Source organism: Zingiber officinale, chromosome 3B (genome assembly GCF_018446385.1).
Source record: "Zingiber officinale cultivar Zhangliang chromosome 3B, Zo_v1.1, whole genome shotgun sequence".
NCBI classification, from domain to species: Eukaryota; Viridiplantae; Streptophyta; class Magnoliopsida; order Zingiberales; family Zingiberaceae; genus Zingiber; species Zingiber officinale.
This window is the reverse complement of record NC_055991.1, coordinates 12,511,353-12,531,854: the sequence shown is the minus strand read 5'-3', so window position 1 is coordinate 12,531,854 and position 20,502 is coordinate 12,511,353. Positions and strand designations below refer to the sequence as shown.

The 20,502-nt window shown below is 36.2% G+C and overlaps 1 protein-coding gene across 1 annotated transcript; it reads left to right on the top strand.

Moving 5' to 3' along the window:
* LOC122055924 (probable protein phosphatase 2C 60) lies at nt 1–10,475 on the top strand. The gene is made up of 5 exons (XM_042617615.1): nt 1–323; nt 845–1,246; nt 1,579–1,946; nt 8,177–8,413; nt 9,919–10,475. Exons 2-5 carry the CDS (start codon nt 934–936, stop codon nt 10,171–10,173), a joined length of 1,173 nt encoding a protein of 390 aa, XP_042473549.1. The 5' UTR covers nt 1–323; nt 845–933; the 3' UTR covers nt 10,174–10,475.
* Nucleotides 10,476–20,502: the final 10,027 nt, after the last annotated feature.

The window sequence follows — 20,502 nt, the reverse complement described above, 5'->3', positions numbered from 1 at the left end:
GTCGAGTCTGCCTGATCTCCCACCTTCCTCTTCTGCCACGGTCTCTCTCTCGGTTGGCCGGCGTGGTAGTGGTGACGCTGGCGGTGGAGCCCATCACTGATCCTGTTCGTCTCTGGTTTTGCCTTTTTCTTTTGTCTATGGATTTTGTTTGTTAAACCATCGTTGGGATACCAAAAAGGGGCCTCCCTCCACTCCAAATCCGCGGCCTGTAAGCTAAGCGCAACCCTTCTTGAAGTCTTACGGGAACAATCCTGTCGCCGCCTCCAGATCTGAGATCCGAGAGTAGCTGAACGTTTCAGATCGGAGTGGATCCTGTTCCAAAGGTGCTGCTCCTTTTTTTTGTTATCGCATCTGGTTTGCGATGGAAGATATGAGGGACGATCGGATTTGATTAAATATTCGATTTGAAGAATTATGAGTAGATAGATCATGTTGATAATCTCTGGTTGGTCTTTATCTTCTATCCCGTGTCAGAAACTAAGAGGATTTATTTCGTCACTTTTCTTCTGTGACTCCTTGCTAGAAGATGCAACCACTAGCTTTTGTTCTGATTTTGTTTATAGCTATGAATCTGTGACCTGTTTGATTTCCAACTCCCATGAATTCATCTCTTTTAAGATGATCTATTGATAATAGAAAATTTTATTCTTTTATTTTTATGCTATTCACTTTACTCGCTCTGAAGTCGCTGATTTTTACCTGCCCCCCAAAAGAAGTAAGTAATGTAATTTTTATTCAAGAATGGAAAGTTGGGACCTTTTGATAGTCTTCGATGTTGGATATCTGGTTCGAGCTGTCCATCTCTTTTGTAGTCGCTACTGATTTATGTCAATTCGTATTCCAGGAGGAAACATCTGGATTTCAGACGTGTTGGGTTCCGATAGATCGCTAGCAGATGGTTAGAGCTGGAAGGCAGCCTGGATGAGATGAGAGATGTTTGCAACGTTAATGAACCTGCTGAGTTCGTGTTGGCTGCCATCCGATCGATATGGCTATTCAGGTTCGGATGTAGGCAGGCAGGATGGGCTTCTATGGTATAAGGACAGTGGACAGCATGTTTATGGAGAGTTCTCTATGGCAGTGGTCCAAGCAAACAACTTGCTCGAGGACCAGTGTCAGATTGAATCTGGGTCACTGAGCTTAAGTGAATCTGGTCCCTATGGCACCTTTATTGGTGTATATGATGGTCATGGTGGACCAGAAACATCCCGTTATATCAATGATCATCTATTTCAGAATCTTAAAAGTAAGTTCCAATGTTTCATCTTGAAAGCTTTGGCATAGATTCTTCTACTTCTATCTCAATAATGTTGTTGAATTACTAATATATGTTTGAATGCTAAGTTTCACATAACTCAAAATGTTGTTTTCTTACTAAAGAAATTGAGTGTCTTCTACTCCTTGGGGTAACTAGTTGAAGGACAAATTTACTTGGACGATCCTTTCATAACATGTTTTCTGATAGTCTTTTCTTCCACTTTATGTGCTCTTGCAATTCAATGTTCAGAGTCTCTTGCAAAATCTTCTGCCTTTTTACAGGCATAGACATCTTAGAACAGTTCTTTTTTTTTTTTTCAGGATTTGCAACCGAACATCAATCGATATCTGTGGATGTAGTACGAAAGGCTTATCTAGCTACAGAAGAAGGCTTTATCTCATTGGTTGCCTCACAATGGTCAACAAAACCTCAGCTTGCTGCTGTTGGCTCGTGTTGTCTAGTTGGTGTAGTCACTGGTGGCATGCTGTACATTGCCAATCTTGGTGACTCCCGTGTCGTTCTTGGGAAACTTGTCAAAGCAACTGGAGAAGTTTTGGCTGTTCAGTTGTCAGCCGAACACAATGTAGCAATTGAATCCATGAGACAAGAGTTGCAGTCAGTGCACCCGGAAGATAAACAAATTGTTGTGTTGAAGCATAATGTTTGGCGCGTGAAGGGCTTAATCCAGGTGCTTACATAATAAAATTCTCTTTGTAATTAATTTACTGAAAGTACTGACATGAGTTTCATTTAACATAGCATTTAGGCTCTTCATTTTTCATATCTTTGCATTAAATTGTTGCGACCCTGATAACCAATGAAGCAAAGTGGAGACCAATCCATTAAACGATGGTTAACTATTTGGGAGAGACACTTCTTTGCTCACCCACACCAATGACCTTTGCATAGCTCACACTAAACTAATATGAGTGTGACATCTCACCCAACATGAAATCCCTCTCCATGCTAATCCAGAAGTGTGGAGACGTACTTATCATGTGAGCTTAGTTGAAACTTCACCTTGCAAGTCCCAAAAGGGTGACCTCGACTTTGATTGTAGCTTATTATGTTTATGCTAGTCTATGAAGCTAGACAAAGCCCAATCCATACCGACTGGCTATCTAGGAGCGGACCATGCCTTTCATGTATGCATGCCCAATCTCCCTACACATCCCCTATGTGCGACTAATGTGCATGTGCCACTGGTACATCATCTAACAATAACAATACATCAAATAAGACCTTTCTAATTCTTTTAAGTTGAGACATCGAACAAACTTGATGGCCAAAAAAATAAAGTTGGCAATGGGGTGAACATGGTTCAATTTTGCTGGTTGGCAAGGAAAATTCCAAACTAAACCAAAATTTCATACTTAAATTTTCAAACCAAAATTGAATTCAATATCAATTGAACCAATTGATTTGGTTTTGGTTTTGCTTATTTCAAACCAATTTCTTTTAACTATTTTTTATTTTCCACCACTAGAAATCTATCAAACAATGCATGAAAACTTACTAACTTCACAAATATATGCATATATTAAAACTTGAGTCCTTAGGTTGCTAGGGTTCTGTCTTAAGTATATGTATATATATTTGTACCACACATGAAAATTCATCCAAATAGAGAGGAGAATAACATTATAGATATGCAGCACTCTTGTGAAGAAAACATATTTGTCCTTTTATCATGAATCACAATCATCCTCTATGAGTACAATTGTTTAACCCTTTTTGTTGGCTTATCTTCATTTGTAGTGGGATCTTTCTATTCCTTGCTCGTATATTTTCTTATCTTGGGATTTCTATGTAAATCATTGTGATTGTTTTATACTTCTTTGTGTTATTTCTAATGTATCATATCTTATTAACATGATTTGTTAACATGTATTCTATAGGCAATGTGATGATGAAAATCTAAATTGGAGTTTAACTCTCAAATAAAATGGGAATCTCTTAGTAGAGTTTTGTTTAATGATATGATTCATAACTAAAATTTTATGGGTAAATCTTTCCCGAAATTAGGCAAGTCTCTTGCATACTCTTGAAATCTTATTTCTTATTCATTTTTAATTTTGATAAATTTATCCAATTTTTTTTGGGTTAATTCAAAACAATTATAAATGAACTATAACTGAAATCCTAATTCCATACTTGAAACTTTTATTCTATTCCAGTCAAATAATTAAATTACATAGGCTCTTTCAATTAAGTGCATCTGTCAATTTAACTTGATGGAGCATCAACTTCGCCCTTAGCTTATTGACATGACTATCTAAATCAATGATTGTTAAATTTCCTTATTTCAATGGGCTTGAAATTATGAATTTTACGCATTCTCTATCCCTTTGTTATCACCTTTAGCAAATTTTCTTCACCCTATGTTTCCTCTTAATCATCTAAGATTAATGCATGCTAGGGAAAATGACATTAGCAAAACGGTTGATGAGTGACTATCAAGTTACCAAGGTAGGATAGGAGTAGACATTGCGTAACACACACACACACACACACACACAACACTAGGTTTTGATATTTTATTGAGAAAAATAACTCTCTCATTTGAAAACCTTTTTTTTTTTTAATCCAATAAGAGTTAAAGCGGCACATATAAATGTTGTTTTACTTTTAAAATTTTCAATAAGAGAAATGTATACCATTTTCAATAATTTTCAATTATATTATATTATGTAAATTAAAATGGTAGTATTAAAGCAATATCACGAAGGTAATCATATCAATAAACAACATTACTATGAAGTAGTTAATCAATTAATTATTTCTCAAGCTACAATTATCCTCTTAGCGGCACATGTGTAAAATTGATATGCTTAATCATGGTAACTTAGGTCCAGAAGAAGTGTATAGTCTAAGGAGAACTAGTTCCATAAAACATAACAAAATCATGCGGAGATAACCAACACATAATCCCTATTGGTGGACTCAGACCAAAGCCTATTGGTGTAATCCCAATCTCTCATCTCTATTATACTCATTTTTTTATGTGTTTGCTTCTAACGGCCCAAGAATCTATCTATAAAATATGAAGTGTGTGCTATAAAAATTTTCTTTTAGACTAAGCACCATACGACGATTACACAAAACTCTAGATGCTCCTCTCCATTTCAAACATTATTTTCTTATCGTATTAATGATATCTTCACGAATATCTCCTTATTAAATAATATATTTAAGATATCTAAAACTATTACTAACAGCCTATTCATCTTAATTATTCTTTTGATTCTTTTCTTGTTGAAACAATATTTCATATGTAGCTTTAGTTCTACTAACTTGAAATCTTTATAAAAAATTTCTCACTCAATTGACAGAAAATCATTAATAAATAACACGCATCAAGAAGATATATCTTAAAATAGAATAGGTTACTTCAATACTAATGCACAAAGATAAATGCTGCTGACACCTGATGTAGATCGAATAATTATAGGAACATCAGTTGTCACACTTTAGTTGTTGCAGCACTAGTCATTAAAAATCCTATATTACATTTCCATCAGCCTAGATATTTATTTCTTTGCTAGAACTTTAATGAATAAAAAAAGGTTTTTCCTTCATTCTTCGGGTATATTTTTAATTCTTAAAATTTTCTGAACAGCTTAGTTAACTAAATTATACTTTTTCTTTTGAGCTCCTTTAAACTTCAATAAAAATATCCTCTGAAGTTATATTGCTGCAAGCTTTCTGTTTCTTTGAAATTTGTTTGACAAGTTAGCCTCACTCAATATAATATTATGAGCAAACTCATGCGGATGCACAAAATGGCATGCTGGAACTGATTGTAAACTCAGGTTTTTGGTTTCTTTTTTATTTTAGTTTCATTCAATTTTGCACAAAGTTCTAACCATAGTGTATTATACCACAGTTCTTTCTTCATGATCCTAAACAAGGGTTACTACTTTATGTGAATAAGTTTGTATTAAAATAGCATACCTTTGATTAATACTTTATCCATTCTTGTGGATGAGCTAGTGCATAATAAAGAGTGGAGAGAATAATTGGTGAATCTATGCAAGGAGGAGGATCCATCAGCAGATTCTCTGTCCGTCTTGTAACAGATGTGGTAGCAACTACAAGATTCTCTGCTGATCGTGTTGGGAACAAAATATTGAGACGCTGGAGTTTGTTATTTTTCAGTCTCTTATGTTCACATAAGTTTAAGGCATGTTCTTGGAAAAGTACAGGGAATAATTAAGGATGAAGCGTAAGCAACTGAGCCCAACAATTAAGTGATTGTGACAATTATGATGGTGAAAGTATAGCAAAAGGCTATTATTGAGTGTGATGAGAATGATGACAGTGATCATGCTTTTCATGATTAGGACAGTGGATTAGGGCAACAAAATATTGAGACGCTGGAGTTTGTTATTTTTCACTCTCTTATGTTGACGTAAGTTTAAGGTGTGTTCTTGGAAAAGTACCAGGAATAATTAAGGATGAAGCGTAGCCAACTGAGCCCAACAATTAAGTGATTGTGACAATTATGATGGTGAAAGTATAGCAAAAGGCTATTATTGAGTGTGATGAGAATGATGACAGTGATCATGCTTTTCATGATTAGGACAGTGGATTTATCAAGGGCATTCTTGTAGATGTTTGGCAGTAATCATACCTTATTGTAGATAACAACCAGTAATGAGACATGCATCAAAAGAGTTGGTGTGCAAGGAGCTTTGGGATTCAGATTTTGGAGTAACTCTAGGTGGACCTTTGTGTCATATAGACAGAAGTTACACAATATATCAATGTTATAATTGCTTTACTATGGTTATGACTGACTGCTTTTCTTGTAGACAGACCATTTGCTTGGCCTTGTTCTTATGTTGTTAGAGATTTTGAATTCTTTGCTGACCAAAACATATAGTGTGTCAGACTTTTGTATTATATATGAAGGGTGGTCATTAGGGGAGTATTGGATGATTTTGTGAAGTGCTGGAAGTTCAACTTATGTCGCCCAATTTATTGATTAGCTGAAGGTAATGAGAGAGAATTCACCAGCATATATGACTGGCTAGGTGAGAAGCCATCAAAAAGTAGACAAGGGCACACTTCAAGGTATCTACCTAATGTGACATCCTACTCAACAAGTTTAGTGAATCTTGAAAAAGTGTATATTGGATCTAGGGATAAGCCAGCCAATATTGACTTGCCTAGAGATTAATCAACATTGATGAAAATAAGGATAAAATAAGGTTCCATATACAACATGCTGCAAAATCTAGAAGTTGGATAACATTTCCATTGTAGTAAATGCATGAATTATGAGGAAATTTAATGTTTCAACAAGTATAACACTTTAATTCTTTTTAAGAGCCTAAAACATCATTGCAGAAAATGGTAGTTGACAGCAATTTTTTGTGTTCATGCAATGGCTTGCATGAGTGAGATTGAGAACAACAAACCACCTGGGAGTTACATTTATTAGTATTAACTGTATCAGCATATGATAAGATGTGTAGTTCTATAACTGCTCCTATCAATGAGCTGATCATTAGTCTTGTTGAGCATTGAGAGAGCATTCCGCCCACTATTGGTTAAGTAGATCAACAAGGTCAAGGCAAGAAAGAACAGGAAAGTATATGTGTGAAACTAAAACTTTGGGTAGGCTGATGCCTCCAAATACTAGGAGTCTCTAGATGAAGAGTAATTAGTTTGGCTTACTCCAGTAATTTTGTGTACTTGATTGGAACCTAGAAGTATATGTGCGAAATTGAAACTTCGGCAATAATTTATGTAGTTAATCCAATTATTGGACACTTCCAGGATTTGGTAATATATCATACTTCCACTTTTCTTATTGGTGTTTTTCTTTCTTAGTTTGGCTTACTCCTTTGGTTTCCCTTAGACATCCTTTATTATTTTTCAAAATTACTGTGGACTTGATATTCTGGAAGAATTCAAGCTGTTTGTCTCAATGTTTAATCCTGCTTTGAATAGTGGCAGTTTCTATGTTTCTGTCAGTTTCAATAATTTATTACTGTTTTATATGTATTTTATGAGAACTAATCAAAACTGATTATAGTGAAGTTCTGGTGGATTTGTTTTTTTTCCCTTTCTCCACCGTTTGGCGCACATTTACTCATCTTTTCCTGCAAAGGTGTAAATGTGTAATTTTTTGGAGTCATCAATAACACAATATTCAACTTGTTAATTATACTACTGTGGAAGCTTCATTAGATCAAATATCTCCGTGAGAATTTAAATGGCTGATAGATGGTTATAAATTGCCATTTGTTAGGTTTGATTACATTATACTAATTCTGAGAAAGTTCCTGTCACTAGAGGAGAATAAATGTTGGTTATTTTTCTTGCTTTTCCTCGATTTTTTTTTTTTTTTGCATTAACTGTTATATAATACTTCATTACTTGTACCTAGCAATATACCTTCCAATGACATTCTCTTACTATGGACATTCAATAATCAATATTAGTAACCCCTTTTCCTTAGAAGAAAGGCGTGTGCCATTTTATTTTGAAATAACTAAAGAAAAAAAAAAGTTATGTTTTTGATAGTGCTCTACGTTATAATCATGGATTTGGAAGTGAAGCTGAAAGTGGTAGAGCTGTAGAGGGAGATCAAAGTAAAGAAAAATGATTTAATTTAATCTAAATATTGTTACTAACGAAAAGTAATTTAATGATTCAAATATTACACATATTCTGATACACCTAATACTTTTTAGCTGATCACAAGTCATTGAGGGTAACATGGCTTGATGATGGCGATTATGCCATTTGCATGATTTTTATTGTTTCTTTGCTGTCACGAGCAATTAACGAATCATTGACTTGACCATTTTTTTTCTACACATCTTCTATGTTATGTAATCAACACAGTTTATTGCAAATTATATTCTTGTTAATTATTTGTGTTCTTTCTTTTCCCTTGTTATATAGGTTTCTAGATCAATCGGTGATGTCTACCTAAAAAAGGCAGAATTTAATCGGGAGCCATTATATGCCAAGTTCCGGTTAAGAGAAACTTTCAAAAAGCCTATACTCAGCTCGGAACCATCCATTTCAGTGCATCCATTGCAACCTCAAGATCTCTTTCTTATATTTGCATCAGATGGACTCTGGGAACATCTTAGCAACCAAGAAGCTGTAGATATTGTTCATAATAACCCTCACAGTGTACGTTTTCTACCCATAAATTACATTAGCATTCGTTTCAAACATTTAACATAGGAGAAGACAACGATTTGCTTCCCTTAAATGATACAAATTCTGGTTTGGATGATTATTTCTTCTTTGTTTTTTGCCCTGGGCTCTTTTGGTCATTGTCTTATTGCAGAAACTTTTGTATTTTTTGATCAAATTATCTTGTTGGTAACAAACAAAATATTCTTCCTCGTGAATCTTGAATTGTATGTAATACGCCGGTTGGATGTGTTACAATTGGTAAAATTTGTCATCATGACTTTGGGGACAATTAGTTCTGTTCTTATTGATTATGGATTTTCTAGGAAGACCTGAGTACTCAGGTAGCATAGAATAATTTTTTAAATATTCTTGGTAATTAAAAAATGTTCACCAACCCATCCCAGTCATATCAAGATGGGTCACAGTATTCCAATGCCATTTCAAATTTTCCTGATTTACATCATATGGAATATCCTCTTGATGCCTCCGCCATTTCCTTCACCACTGTTGGCTATGAAAGGAGTGATGCTACTGAAATATCATTACTAATCCCCTTTCTTCTTCCTTCGTTGTTTCAGAAACTGTTCTCTGTATTTTTAGCAATGTCCATGTGACATTGTCTTTAAACTTGCATGATTGTCCTTTTGTTTCACTTGTCCATTTCCTAAATTATTGGTGATTGCTGGCTTGATCCTGACTCAAACCCAAAAGCCTAGGCTGATCTGAAGTCGGATCCTCAATTTCTTTCATTGCATTGTTTATAAGGAGGGCCATTGACTATAAAGTGCACAAATGCTACACTCTTCCGATAATCTTGGTATTTCAAAGAAGTGCTCAGCCACCAAATATGTTACAAGTCACATATTAGAATGAGCCTCAGTTGTCATATGGTTGGGAACCTACCCAATAACGATTCCAATTTTCTGATCTCAAGTGTAGGAGGTAAGAATATGTAGAAAGAATCTTATAAGCATATAAATGCTTGCCTCTAATTCAATATTTGGGCTACACTAACTCTGTTAATACCATCTTTGAAATTGAGGAACAATAATTCTTTATTCTAGTTTGCCTTAGCTAGTCAATGATACATCAGAAATCAAACATTGGAACACATCTAAAAATTTTTTGTTTCCCTACTAGATCAGTTGGTTAGAGCGTCATTCTAATAATTTTAAAGCCGACCCCACTTAGTGGGATAAAGTTTGGTTGGTGTTGTTGTTATCGGTGTAAGTTGTAAGTTGTAACCAGGTCCTAGAGTGTGAGCATGTTTTCATTCAAGGGGTGTGAGTACCCAAATTCAACTTTTTCAGCCCTTGTTCCAACCATTTGATTACAAGTGAAAAAGAGAATATTGTTCGAAAACAAACCTTAATAATATTTTGGCATTGTTACTTGTGAATACCGTATAATAGTAATTTCATTCATGAATCATGCATGAAGATACTGGTGTTTCATTGGAGTTGAGTTGCTTCTTATATTAGTATAAACTCCTGCAGGGAAGTGCTCGACGACTCGTTAAAGCTGCACTTCATGAAGCAGCCAAGAAAAGGGAGATGAGATACTCAGACCTCAAGAAGATTGACCGTGGTGTTCGCCGGCATTTCCACGACGATATTACTGTTGTTGTCGTGTTCCTCGACATCAACCTAATTAGCAGGGCCAGCTCACACCGAGGCCCTTCTCTGTCTATAAATGGGGGTGGGGGCACCATGCCTGTCAGCTCTCTTGTCCCTTATACAATACCCCCGTAAATCGGAACCTGATAGTAAAACTATGCCCTAACAATACTCCACTGTGATCCTCAGTGATGTAAATGGAGGACTGGAGATTTGATTTGTGCTTTGTTCTAGCAAACATTAACTCCATACACGCAAATTGGATAGCTTGTCGTTGTTATCATGCATAGAAATGTTCTTTTTTACTTTGTATTTTTCCTTTTTAATAAGTAAATTGCATGAGTAAATTAGTTACACGAGTGAGCCCAAACATTCCTATGGATGCAAATGTTGTCTAACTTATCTTATCAATAAAGATTGAATCATTTGCATTTTTAGAATTTGTTTTGATAAAGTTAGTTCATTATTCTTGGCGTGTCATATGATTGTAAACCTAGTCGTAAGGGTTTATTTATTATAGTGGACATGTAATATCTCATATAGTAATTTTAAATCTGGACGCAATTTTATATCTTGACGCAATTATAAAATTGTTGTATAATATTGAGGTTACAAGTTTGAGTGTGGAAATAAATTTTTATAAAAATATTAAGTAAAATTGTGTACAATTGATCGAATTTGGTCTGTTTTACCGGTTTCTCAGAATATGCCTATTCACTTAAACTAATTATTTGAGCAAAAATATCTCGCGTAGAAATGTAATTTGATAGATGTTAGAGCGATTTTAGAATTCATCTGTCTTCTTTTTTGGTATTAGTTAAGACTGTTCATCTAGTAATTCTGATTAAAGTAGCTAAAAATTTACGTTACAGGCAAAAAATGCAAAATTTGATATAAGTTATAAGTTATATAATATTGAAATATATAATCGTTATCTACAAAATCCATATAGTTGAAATGCAAGTACACAACTTACATAAGTTATAAGTTATTATTTTTGTTGGATGTTATATCAATCTAAATTTAAATTATAAAGTTATATATCTATTTTTTTCACTTTGAATATTGATACATTTAATTATAAAGTTATATATCTATTTTTTTTTCACTTTTGGAAATTGATACAATGATAAAGATGAATCTTCCAAAAATGGGTCAAGAAAATGTGAAGATCAATTAACGTGGAGATCAAAATCAAACGGTCAAAATCATAGGGTCAGATGGATTGTGAGACCATGGAGTACGAATCAGGCAAAGTTGGCCTAGCGAACCATTAGAGCCGGTCGGACATAAAAGGCCAACTTAATCGTTCGAGTGGCCGTCCCAGCACTTACAGTCGAGATTAATAACTAAATACTAAGTTATCTGGTCTACCACCCTGGCCGACCGGACCTCAGGTCTGATCGGACATAATACGCCTCTCCGACAACAGTGAGGCTGAGTGAAGAACAGGCCAATAGCTCCATTCAGTACGATCGAACTGGTGATGTCCTGGCTGAACAACCTTCAGTCGGCCTATAGCTGGACTCACATACATATTTTACCGTACTCTTTTGGAAGTTTGTGTCGCTGACAACAGAGAATGTCTAGCAAGCAAACAATACTTTAGAAGCTTCTATTCTGTTACGTTAGAGATTTACATGCTCGCTTAAGGAAATGCGTCAGACATACTTTTTGACTTGTCTTTTCCTAGGACAATTGGGAAAATATGCATATGCTTTGGGATGCGTGCATAAACACTACAGTGACACTATAAAAAGGGTCTCCATCCACAGGTGGAGGTATGCGATGCTTCATTATTCTACACACTCTAAACTATTGTTCATTTCTACTATTCTTCTCCACTGAGCCGAAAACTGATTTGAACGTCAGAGGGCCAATGCCGAACACCCTTTCCTTAGCCTGACACTAACGTTCTTAGTTTTGCAAGATAATGTGGAGTCTTCTTCTAGTCAGCACCAGAGTCAACATGGAGTCTTCTTCCAATTAACACCATAGCCACATTCCCAAGTAGCCGTCTTATCAGCTTTAAGATAAGATCAAATATTATTTCAACCTATGTAAGAATTTTCATTCTTTTTTTTTTATATCAACTCAAAAATATAATTTATCACTTAATGATTTCATTTAGTATTATTATTCACACAAATGTAGTTCAAAAAGCTTTCTTCTAATCAAAGTATAACTCTTCCTTACACAATATCCATTAGATTTTTACATTTATCTATGCCACCATTAGATTTTTACATTGTCAATCAGTTGTCATTGATTGTAACTGAATTCGCATCTCTCCCTAATGAAATTCAATTGGTCTATCGTATATTAGGCTCTCAACATATTGTATAGCAAAGAATGTACCATTAGACTTATAGAATCTTATCTAATCATATGAACACTAATATAACTACTTACGATGTGATCTACTTTTTACTATTTCATGTAAATTTTATTGTTGATATTTTATCCGCCATGCCAAAGTACTAATTTTCATAATACAACATGTGCATTCTCTAAAACATTGACCTATCATAAGATAATGATATACATGTAACAAATATCTCTACCTTATTATATTGAAAGATGAATTAAATACTTACAATTTGATCAAAAAATATCAGTGTATACATCTTTAAAAAGTTAAGTGTAATGAATGTACTTGTGTTGTTGGAGCTTTATCAATATCAGATATTAATGATGGCCTTTTTCTAAGTTAAAAAAAAAAACATGTGCATACATTATCTGCGTAAAGTGTGTAAAGGCATTTAATGTCCGGTGTCCACAGTTTGATAAGATAAGAAAATTTCTTTTACCCCTAATTAATTTGATGATCGATTTTAAATTAATCTCATAATTAATCTCTCTTTTATAATCTATAAATGAACTAAGAAGAACGTGAGATGAGCATAATGATTTTTTTTATTCCAGACATTTAATTATGTTAATATACATACTTGCATTAAGAAATATATATTTATTAAATATATCATTCTTCCTCACGTCATTCTCCTCGCTGAAAGCCTGTCACCACTCCGTCATTGTGACGGTCTCCTTCGCTGCGACGGTCTCCCTCGCCACACCAAGCCTCCCTCCATTGCCGCAACTATCTCCCTCGCCGTCCTCGTGCATCACTCAGTTGTCGCGACGAAATTAGGTTTTTTCATTCTGTTATTTGGCTTGTCCAACTTGCTCTCTCTACTCGATGTGCCCTTCCTCGCCGTGACGGTCTCCCTCGCCGCACCGAGCCTCCTCTCTTGCCACAATGAAGTTAGGTTTTTCCTACTGCGCCTCGCCACTACGAAGCTTGCCATGACAAAGCTAGATTTTCTCACTATGTTATTTACCTGGTTCAACTTGCCCTTTTTATAGATTTCATATGTCATGAATTTTAGAGATGAAATATTTTAACTTTATTTTTTTTGGACGGATGCGAATGAGAAATTGCCCATAGAGATCCCTGTTTGACTTTTTTTTCCCCAAAACTTTGTCATATAGTTGCAGGATGTGTGAGTTGCTGAAGACAATGTTGCATCTAATGCTGCATCAGTTATTCTTTTAGGCTACAGACTGTCAGAGGTATAAGATCTTTCAATCTTATTCATTAATCATCCATTTGCAAAAACGTTTGAGCCTTAAACTCATGATTTATTTCTAAATGACAGATCATATAACACAAAAGAACATTACTTGATTCACTCTTGTTGTGGTCTGATCCACTACATATTCCAATCAACAAACAATAGCTTTCTTTTATCCTTCAATAGACTAAAAACAATAATATGCGAGAGATATTTAGGACTTTATCGAATTTAAATTATATAAATTAAATTTAATTTATCTATAGAGATAACTTGAGTAGATACTCTCAGACTACTAGCAGGGGTTGATTTATGTTAATTGCTGAGTGTAGACCGAACTTTGAGTCTGAGCAGCAAAGTTCGAGCGGGCTGAAAGATCTGGTGGGCAAGCAGTAGATTGGCCAACCGGGCAAACAGGTTGAGTGGACAGTTAGACCGAGCGGGTGACCCATCAACCCTGCATCCGAGTCGCACAACAGAGAGGCCTACTGAGTAGTAAGACCGAGCAAGTTCGACCGGATAGAACAACCAACTGGGCAGTGAGGATGATAGGTCGAGCTTGTGTCCCGAGCTAGTGGTCGGTTGGGTGAGCAGAAAGGTCGAGCAAGAGGTTGGTCAGGTGAGTAGACAGGTCGAGCAAGAGGCCGGTCGGGCGAGTAGATAGGTCGAGCGAGAGGTCGATCGGGCGTTGAGGCCGGGCGGGCGCTGCAACTGGGCGAGAGATGCGAGTGGCCGAACGTGTGAACCGAGGCCTGCGATATGCAATTTCCTTGAAACAGATTCACCCCACCTCTGGCTGTGCTTCGAGATTTTTTCGGGTCGTCTGTTTCTCCGGATACTATGAGGTCGGGCGAGTGATGAGGTCGGGTGGGCGCTGCAACCGGGCGAGAGATGCGAGTGGCCGAACGTGTGAACCGAGGCCTGCGATACGCAATTTCCTTGAAACATATTCACCCCACCTTTGGCTGTGCTTCGAGGTTTTCTCGGACCGTCTGCTTCTCCGGATACAATGGTGAACCGTGATTCCCACCAAGCACTGATGGTCATGACGAACTAAGAGGTACCTGACTGCTATCACGGGCACTCCGTCGAGCAAGAGATGCACGACAGAGGAGAAGGGGAACGTAGGTGAAGAACTTTAACTTTCTGAGTGTGTAGCCTTTTGCTCGCAGTCTCCTTTTATAAGAGCTCAGACCAATGGATAACGTTAATGATCGTTTAATGATCATTATTCACTAGCTGTGGAACACCAATATTTTACTCGACTGTATTAATCTTTCTTTAATGCATCTGTTACACAAGCAACAAAAAAGTTTATGTGGCAAAATATTGGTTGTTCCACTTCGGCGCGCGCAAGTTATGCTCGCACACGAGTCAACTTGGTTCACTGCAATGCAAGTCCTATATTTGCACCCCTCTTACGCACCCACGCATGAGAGATAGAGTTTCTCCCCATGCATTTGTTGATATCATCAAAGCATGTGAATCAATATAAATCAATCGTCTAGGAACAACTTTGCAGGTGACGGCTGTTGCTGCTGGAGGCAGCAACATGGTGTACTTGACTCAGAGGCTGGATTTCCTTCGCCGAAGCTAGTCCGACTGGCTTCCACTTCACCGACTGACAGAGGAGATGGGGTTGCGGCACTGAGGGATGCGAATGAAGGGGGCACGAGAATATTTGATATTAAGGGGAAAAATTAGTATTAGGTCAAGGGTATTTTTAAAATAAGAAAATATTTTGATTGTTGAAAATAGAGTAATGACTAATTTAAGGGGGGGACACGAGAATGAATTATTGTCCAATTATAAGGATTCATTCCCTTATTTGTATTTCTATTCTTGCAATCCAAACATTAATAATGACAATCAATTATTGCTATTCTCATCCCCTACCCTTATTCTTCTAAACCAAACACCCCCTGAGAGTATTATCACGATGAAACCAGGAGCTCGAGCAACATTGAAATAAAACAACACACACCAAACTTGCAGGAAGGTATTCTTTCCAGCCTTGTATGAAAGCATCCAACATTGTTCTTGTTGGATCATGAATTTCGATAGAGGGGGGTGAATATCGATTACAAAAATTTTGAAGCGAATAAGCGCAGCGGAAAAGAAAAGAACAAGCCAAAGAGAACGCAAGGATTTACTTGGTTCGGAGCCTTTGGCGACCCCTACTCCAAGACCCGCACACAATGGTACTTTCGATGGGCAATTCACTAGCAGTTCGAAAGATATTACAAACTAAGTACAGAAAATGCTAATGAAACAATTAAAGCAATACCGACAAAATAAGAGACTTAAAAAAAGAAGCAGCGCATTTGTCGGAGCTTTGCAGCGTCGCAGGAGCACAGGAGAGCGAGTTCTTCAATTCAGAGTTGTTGTTTAAAACTCCAGCCTTGATCCTTCTTTTATATGATGCTCGGGGCACCTGGATCCCTTCCAGGCGCTCTGGTGTGACGTAGCAGGTCCAACCAGTGAGATCCACGTGTCGACGCCGCGATCAGGATAAAATTCGCCTCCGGGCACCCGGATCCCTTCCGGGCGCCCGGACCACCTTTCTCCAGGGAACATCTTTCCTGCAGGACAAGGTTAGTCCGAGGCAAATAGATAATGTATATCCTGCAAAACAAAGTGTTAGCACAGTTTATAAGTTCAACATAAAAAGTATGACTTAGATTCCGTCTTTTCGAGTCCGGAATCTAGTCACGATCTCGACTTAGATATCTGAAATGGATCTAGGCCGGATCGACGCCTAATGTTCCCTTCCCGGGAACGCGTCCTCACCGTCACTCCCCTCCAGTGACTTACCTTTACTCACCTGTCAGACGTCCGGTCAGCCCTTCGACCCGTCTGGACTTCTCGCTAGCTATCCGGTCAGCCCTTCGACCTAGCTGGACTTCGTGCCAAGCGTCCGGTCATCTCGTCGACCCGCTTGGACTTTGTGCCAAATGTCCAGTCTGCCCATCGACCCATTTGAATTTCGTGCCAAGCGTCCGATCAGCCCGTCGACCCGCTTGGACTTCGTGTGCACACTCGGTCAGAGTGTTAGATAACGACAAACCTAACTTAACCTAATTTTTCATTCATCAAAACCTGAGTTAGATCGTTAGTGCTAACCGTACCAACAATCTCCCTCTTTTTGATGGAATGACAACCTAGTTAAGTTAGTGAAAAAGTATGCACGTAACAAAACCAGCATGATTTTTAGGGTTTAAGTTAGTTTTTAATTTTGACATTTTTGTTTCTCTGACATTTTTGTTGTTTCTCTAACTTAACCACCTATCCCTCCCCCTTTGGCATTCATCAAATAAGGACATAAGTCAAGCAATCAAAAATATGGAATACAGACAAAGTAAAAATTACAAGAAATGATGTCAAGTTAATTTGGGGGAGTTTTAAATTTCACCATATAGTACTTTAACTTTTGTAACATAACTAAGTTTTGAAAAATTATTTAATTTAGCAACATAACTTAGTATATTTTGAGTATTTTTTATAAAATTAGATGAATTTGCAAACTCAAAGAAAAAGTTTTTAAAAGCTAATATTCAAGTATAAATTTGGGGATGTTTAGATGGTTTAATTTTCAAACATAAGTGTTTAAGTTTCAGGTTTCAAGAAATTAAACATGAGTTTTAATTTTGAAACACTTTTCAAACACAAGTTTTCAAAATCAAAGTTTCAAAGCTGAGTTTGAAAAATCTATTTTTTTTTTAATTTTCAAAATAAGTTTGTAAAAGTATCAGTTTTCAAAACCTTAGTTTATAAATCCAATTAAAAACTTAGTTTATGAAAGCTAATTTAAAAAAAAATTCAAACATAAGTTTTCAAAATCAAATTTTCAAAGCTAAGTTTTAAAAGTCTAGTTTTGCAAAACTGATTAAGATTTTTCAGCACTAAGTTTGTATAAACTTCAAATTTCAAAACCTTAGTTTCAAACTCAAAACTGAAAAAAATTGAGAAAAGATATTATTTTTAAAGTGAAGAAAATAGTTTTGGTGCTAAAAGTAGGTTGATTTAACCCTCCCCTAAACCTCACATTCAAAATAGTTGTCTAACCAATTAGGTACTTACTGACTATCAGAAGATAGCAGCTTTCACTTAGTTAGTCAAGTTAAGTGCATTATAATCAGTTAGTGTTTGACTAAACTGAATAACTTAACTTGATCAATGTATGTTTTGTATTTAACACCCAGACTTATATCGATGCACTGACATAAGCATCTTAAGTCCAGGCAACTGGCCTATACATCTCACCCCTTTCTATGTTTGTCAATCACAAGCAAGGTAAACCTAGAGTGTTGGTGAGATGCTCAAATACTAGTCCTAGGGGAACATGATTTCTAAGGGGATTTTTCTAGTCTAAGGCTAAAATTGTTTTGAAATTCTAAAAGTAGAAAAGTTTTGAAAAAAATAAAACAATTTTAACCTAGAATTTAAAACAATTATTTTTTAAAATAGTTTTTGAATTTTGAAAAACCCTAGTCTGTTAAATTAGAGCAGAACCAATTAGATCTGAAATGAAAACCAATAGATCAAGATGTACTACAAAAGCTGTAATAGAGTCATAACAGAACTATGTAACAATCACGACTACTGAGATGATGAAAGAGGTGGTCCGGAACCCAACGACCGAAGCAGTGCCAATAGCTCAGTGTGACGAGTCCGGTCGTCCTCTCGTATGTCTCGTTGCAGGTCGGAGATCTCCTGCCGCACATCTCATCGCAAATCGGAGACCTCCTGTCGCACCTCTTATCGTAGATCGGAGACCTCTCATCGTATGTCTCGATGAAACTTGGAGGACTCCTGCTGGAGGCTCGACATAGCTCTCTCTAGTCCGGATACTCGATCGACCAGAGTGTGAGGAGCGTGACGTGGTGCTCGAGCTGGTACTGGGGCAGGAGTGGCCTCGTCAGGAAACAGTGCGAGATAAAATTCATCCTGCTCTGCCTCCTCCTGCTGGGCATCTGGGTCAGGCTGGTGTTGTGCCCCCCTCTGCCAAGTCATGATACTCTCACCATCTATATGAATACTAGATAGGGAAAAGTTCCTAGCTCCTATAACGTCAAACTTAGTCATATAGCGGATATCACCTCTGGTGACATCAATGTCCAAAGAGGACATATATGCTGTCAGAATGTGACAGTAGGGCATATGAACTCGCCCACTAGTCACGTATCCGGCCGAGTAAATAATGGTGGAAAAGATATGTAGGCTAATGTCAATATCTAACCTATGACACAGGGTATAGAGAAGAAAAGAGTAGAATGGGCGCATCATCGCGATGTCGCGAGTGCTCAGTGGTAGAATGCAAAAGACTAAGACCTTATAAAGGGCGTAGTCCTGGACTCGAAGGGCAACTGACCTAAACTGGGTCACAGTGGGTACTCGCTCACCCCCAAAAAAAATACGAATAAATCGTATCAAGAGTAATATGCGAGTAGGGATCTCCAAATGGTAGATCCCTGGGAGGATAACACTGAAAGGGACAGATAGATGGTTGTACCTCCAAAAAGTCCCGGATGGTAGTAGGGGATAGCGTGATATCAGTGCCAGCTGCCCTAGTAGTATATGTAAGGTCGTCTACTTTCACTAGGTTGTTATAAAATTCGGCACACAAACTTATGTTTATTGGACTAGTACATTCAACAAGGTTTTGCAAGTTATAGTGGTTTATAGCCTCTATAGCTGGAACGCAATAGCGTAAAAAGAACGCTCTATCTACACATTTAGTCCTAATGGCCATGTAGATGGTCGACTCAAACTTAATCCTAAGCTCGTCAATGGGAAACCTAGGGTCAATGCTAGGAGTGGAGGGTCCAGCACCAGATTTAGAACGTTTCCTAAATTATAAAGCAACAGTACATACTAATTAAAAGAACAGACATGCAACAATTTTAAAAGCATTTAACTAGAAAACAAGAATTTTAACGAGGAGTCATCGTAGAATATATTTAGAAATGACGACCCCGGTTTATTCGCACATCGTATTAACCGCAGAACGAAGTAAAATTTTAATTTTAATCACTCTCGTAATAAAGCTCGGAAGGAGCCTTGACGAAAGTGAGAAATATGTTGTGTGAAAGGAGGGGGCGCCCCTGCCCCCTATATATAGGGGGTTCCGGGCGCCCGGATCCATTCCGGGCGCCCGGATCCATTCCGGGCGCCCGGGGTCAAGTGGGGCGGGGCGCCCGGAGTCCCTTCCGGGCGCCCTGGTCAGTATACTAGGGGCGCCCGCCCTTGGTTTTTGACTCCGATTTTTTTTTTAAAATTAAAACTTAGGTTTAATTTTGAAAGAAATTTTTAAGTTAAAAAATTTTTAATTTTAATTTTTAAGATAAATTTTTCAGTTAAAAAAAAATTAAATTTAATTTTTAAAATAAATTTTTAAGTAAAAAAATTTAAGTTTAATTTTTAACATAAATTTTTAAGTTGAAAAAAAATTCAAGTTTAATTTTTAAAATAAATTTTTAAGTAAAAAAAATTAAGTTTAATTTTTAAAATAAATTTTTTTAAAAAATTAAGTTTAATTTTTAAAATAAATTTTTAAGTTAAAAAAAATAAATTTTTAAGTTGAAAAAAAATTAAGTTTAATTTTTAAAATAATTTTTTAAGTTAAAAAAAATTAAGTTTAATTTTTAATATAAATTTTTAAATAAAAAGAAATTTAAGTTTAATTTTTAAAATAAATTTTTAAGTTAAAAAATTTTAAGTTCAATTTTTAAAATAATTTTTAAGTTTAAAAAAATTTGAGTTTAATTTTTAAAATAAATTTTAAGTTTAAAAAAAATTTAAGTTTAATTTTTAAAATAAATTTTTAAGTAAAAAGAAATTTAACTTTAATTTTTAAAATAAAATTTTAAGTTCAAAAAATTTAAGTTCA

Bases quoted from the DNA above. Each gene is read 5' to 3' on its own strand.
- LOC122055924 (XM_042617615.1), top strand. From the start codon at position 934: ATGTTTGCAACGTTAATGAACCTGCTGAGTTCGTGTTGGCTGCCATCC. The intron at 1,247-1,578 runs GTAAGTTCCAAT...TTTTTTTTTCAG, and splicing joins TCTATTTCAGAATCTTAAAA to GATTTGCAACCGAACATCAA. The intron at 8,414-9,918 runs GTACGTTTTCTA...AAACTCCTGCAG, and splicing joins TTCATAATAACCCTCACAGT to GGAAGTGCTCGACGACTCGT.